This window comes from Colobus angolensis, unplaced genomic scaffold (assembly GCF_000951035.1).
Source record: "Colobus angolensis palliatus isolate OR3802 unplaced genomic scaffold, Cang.pa_1.0 Scaffold21, whole genome shotgun sequence".
Classification (NCBI taxonomy): Eukaryota; Metazoa; Chordata; class Mammalia; order Primates; family Cercopithecidae; genus Colobus; species Colobus angolensis.
The window spans coordinates 577,960-581,823 of NW_012115266.1; the positions used below are offsets into that span (position 1 = coordinate 577,960).

General features: G+C 55.6%; 1 protein-coding gene across 1 annotated transcript in view; it reads left to right on the top strand.

The window, feature by feature from the left end:
* The window catches only part of FGF19 (fibroblast growth factor 19), a 27,643-nt gene that overhangs the window by 18,034 nt on the left and 5,745 nt on the right, over positions 1 to 3,864 (top strand). Inside the window, exon 3 of the mRNA XM_011942752.1 lies at positions 3,720 to 3,814. Coding sequence (XP_011798142.1) covers positions 3,720 to 3,814 — 95 coding nt within the window. The remainder of the gene's footprint in view (positions 1 to 3,719; positions 3,815 to 3,864) is intronic.

Sequence of the window (3,864 nt, forward strand, 5' to 3'; positions counted from 1 at the left end):
TTTTGAGACAGAGTCTCCCTCTGTTGCCAGGCTGGAGTACAGTGGCGCAATCTCGGCTCACTGCAACCTCTGCCTCCCGGGTTCAAGCAATTCTCCTACATCGGCCTCCCAAAGTGCTGGGATTACAGGAATGAGCCACGGCGCCCAGCCTTCTATTTACTCTTTTCTAATGGATCTCCATCCAGCTTTTTGTCACTATATATATTTTTCTAGAGTTGCCATTAAATGTTAAAATAAGTAATAAATGTAACCAAGATCACCAGAGAGCCGCATTTACATCGGTAACGATAGCTACCCTTCTGTTATGTGCTTCACATGTGCCAGGCATGTCTCTATCTTACAAATATTGGTCACTTGATAGATGGGGTTGTTTTTTCTAATGCTCATATTAACCCTGTAAATTAGCTTTCCTTTTGTTGTTTTACAAATGAGGAAATGGAATCTCAAAGAGGTCTTCCTTCTTCTACTCTGTCATAGTGTCTGCCAATTTCTGGGCTAGCTGGGTGGCCTCATTTCAGAATAACGATGCGTATAGGGGAAAAAAATGGGTGTTGGTGAATCAGAAAGTCTTGGGGGAAATAATGCATGTTCTAGCAGGTTCTAGCAAAAATACTGGGCTGAGATTCAGGAGTCCCTGGGTCTCAGCCTCCACTTGGCCAGGAACCAGCTGTGGGCGTGGCCTCGATCACCTCAGTGTTCACAGCTCTCTCAGTCCCACGCTACCCTGCAGTTCTTGTTTTCTAATAAAGACTTTTACCACACCCAGAAATTTCTCAAATTGCAGAATAATTTTCAATCACAAAGTGGGGGCAGGGGGTTTGGGAGGGGCTCCAGGGAGTGCTTATGTAGATGAATGCACATTTGACAGCGAAACGTACATTTCTAACTGCAAAATGAAAGGAAAACTATGATTTTCATAATGCAAAAATTGGAGATGAAGCCGAACAAGATGTTCTTAGACATTGGGACATGGGTTTAGAAATGGTGGAAATGACTTATTTGCCGTAATCAGGAAGAAGGAAGCTCTACACCCTCAGATGGAAGAAGGAAGACCCCAGAAAAAGGATTTACAGTTCTACAGGGCAATTAAAAAACAAAAACAAAAAAAAACAGCTAACATCAAATCCAGAACAAAGCCACCAAGCCAAGCCCTTCTGGACACCTGGGCTGGAGACCCCTGTGCCCCTGCATGGGTGAGCAGGACGTCAGAGGTGCCTTGACCCTACCTACTCCCCATTGCTCATGCCACTCAATGAATGAAACCCCACCTGGGCGATTCAGCCGGCTTAGCCACCTGGGGCAAATCAAACGCAACCTGAAAAGCAAAGCCGGCCCAATTCAGCACACTGGTGGCTTCAGAGGTTCCGGGGTGCACAGAGCTGCGTAGGAGGAGGACCTCAGCCCTTGCCACACCTCTGCTCTTGCCTGGAGAGCCCCCTGCTGGCCAGCGCTGCCTTGTCCTCTGCAGGCTCGGCTCCCTCCAACCATACACATCAGGGAGCCCAGCAAACACCCAGGGTTGCGTGTCTGGCCCACCTGGGGCAAACCCTCGAGACCCGGCAGTCCATCTCTGTGACCCTCAGCTTCCTCACCCGAGCAGGATCCATCCCCTAAGCACTCAGAGCATGGCTGTGCCTGTGAGATGGCCGGTACACAGCTGACCTCCAGGCCTGCCGTCACCCCCTTCACGAGCGCTACATCCCAGGCCCTCTGTCTCCTCTTCCTTGTAAACCTCAGGACAAGCCTGAGAGCAAGCTGAGAGGACAATCGGTCAGCGGTCCACGACTTACCCAGGGAGTGGCCGGGTGTGATCCACGCTACAGTGGGTCTGACCCCGGAGCCCCTGTCCCGGGATAAGACGCAGCACAGCCTGGATTTACAAGCCCCACTGTTTGGGTTCAAATTCCAACATCACCACTAACAGGGTGTGCGACCTTGGGTCATTCGGCCACTTTTCTGGGGCCCCCATTTCCCTCCTGCTCCATGGGGGAGGGAGGAATAGAATACCATGGGGGGTTCTTGTAGAGATTTGAGCTGAAAACATCCATGGAGTGCTCAGAACAGGGGCTGGGGGACAGTAGCCGCCTTCCTTATTTCCCCACGCTCCCTGATCGCATCAGCCGCTCTCTTCCCCATGTCCCTGGAAGGGGCTGCAGAGGGGTAGGGGTGGAACCAGAGGCTGCCATCTCCCCCACCCAGTTTGGGTCGTGTCCCCCCAGTGCAGCCTCTGCCATCGCCCTCAAGAGCATTTATCACGCATTTACCACGGATCTTTAAAACGAAAGCTGCAGGGGAGGGTAATTAAGTTTAATAGGAGCCGCCGTCGATTTAAAGCCACAGGGGGGAAGTAATTAGATTTAACAGAAGCCACGGCTTTCTGAACCAAGACACACAGCGTGGGGGTCCCTGGTCTAGAAAGCCTTCGGGATGATGTCTTTTTGTAAAGACTTTCCTGGTGACATTTGCTGCGCCCTCAGTCATTAACGCCAGTCACTGACTGGGGGATGAATGTGGCCTCTGCTCATTGAAATTCATTAGGTCTGGCATTTCTCTCCCTGTCTCTCCCGTTTGCCCTCCCCATCGCCTTTGCGCTGGCCCAGGAGGGCTCTGCCCCAAAACCAGCCTCCTGGGGCCCCACATCTAGGAGCTGGGGGTTTGGAAGAATAACAAGAAATAATTAGAGTTAAGCCAAAACCCCCTAGGAGGACCCCTTTATTCCTCGCCAGGGTATTCTCTGGATGTCGTTTTCTTTATTTACAGGAACCACTTCATGGAGCGGCCCCTATTTCTTTCCTCACCTGGCACCTGCCTGGAAGCCAGGGGCGCCCATCACCGTTCCTTGGCCCCTTCCCGACCCCTCCCCACCAGATAAGGATCTCGACCTCCCCGACCGTGCTGTTCCCCTTGACCCCGTGCGCAGAGACTCGGGGACTGAAGGACCAGACCCCCGACACAAGACAGCTCAAAAACCGGGAAACGGAGGCCCAGGCCTCCCTCTCTGCGCCCCTGCCTCCACCACCCTCCAGCCGAGAAGCTGGGGTTCACCAATCCCGCAGCTGGCCCGCCCCCCCTGCCCGAAAGCCTTCTTCCCAGTGCCCCCTTTCAGGTAGCATCTCGGGCACAGCCGCGGGGCCGGAGCGAGCGCCGAGGAGGCAGGGGCGCGGGGCCAGGAGCGCAAAGCCGAGGCCGACGCCGAGGCTGCGGCGCCACCTACAGTCCGCGCGGCTCCCATTGTTTCCCTGCCCGCAGAGAGCGCGCCCGGCCCCCCGTCGGGGGGCAGTTTACCCGGATAAAAGGGACGAGGCAGGAATTGCAAGAAGATGAAGCTGGGAGAACCTGAGACGGTCGGAACTGCGGGGGGAAATTCTACTGGACGGCTTTGACGTCAGATGTGCGGGGCTGGGAAAGTCGGGGTAGCGAGTGCAAGTGGCCTTTTAAGGGGAAGGACCCTAAGGCCGAGGTGAGGCTTTTCCCGACTAGAGGGTGAAGGAGGCAAAACTCGGTGCCCCCAAACCTCTGACCCCGGGATTCCTGACCCCGCCCCTGCTGGTGCCCCATGCAGAGCGCATCCACTGGGAGCCCGAGGCCTGGGGGAGGGGCCCCAGTTGTCGATTGCTTTGCAAAATCAAACTCTCCCAGCCAAGAACCTCGGGGCCGCTGCGCGGTGGGGAGGAGTTCCCCGAAACCTGGCCGCTAAACGAGGCCTCCTCCTCCCGCAGATCCGAACGGCCTGGGCGGGGTCACCCCGGCTGGGACAAGAAGCCGCCGCCTGCCTGCCCGGGCCCGGGGAGGGGGCTGGGGCCGGAGGCGGGGTGTGAGTGGGTGTGTGCGGGGGGCGGAGGCTTGATGCAATCCCGATAAGAA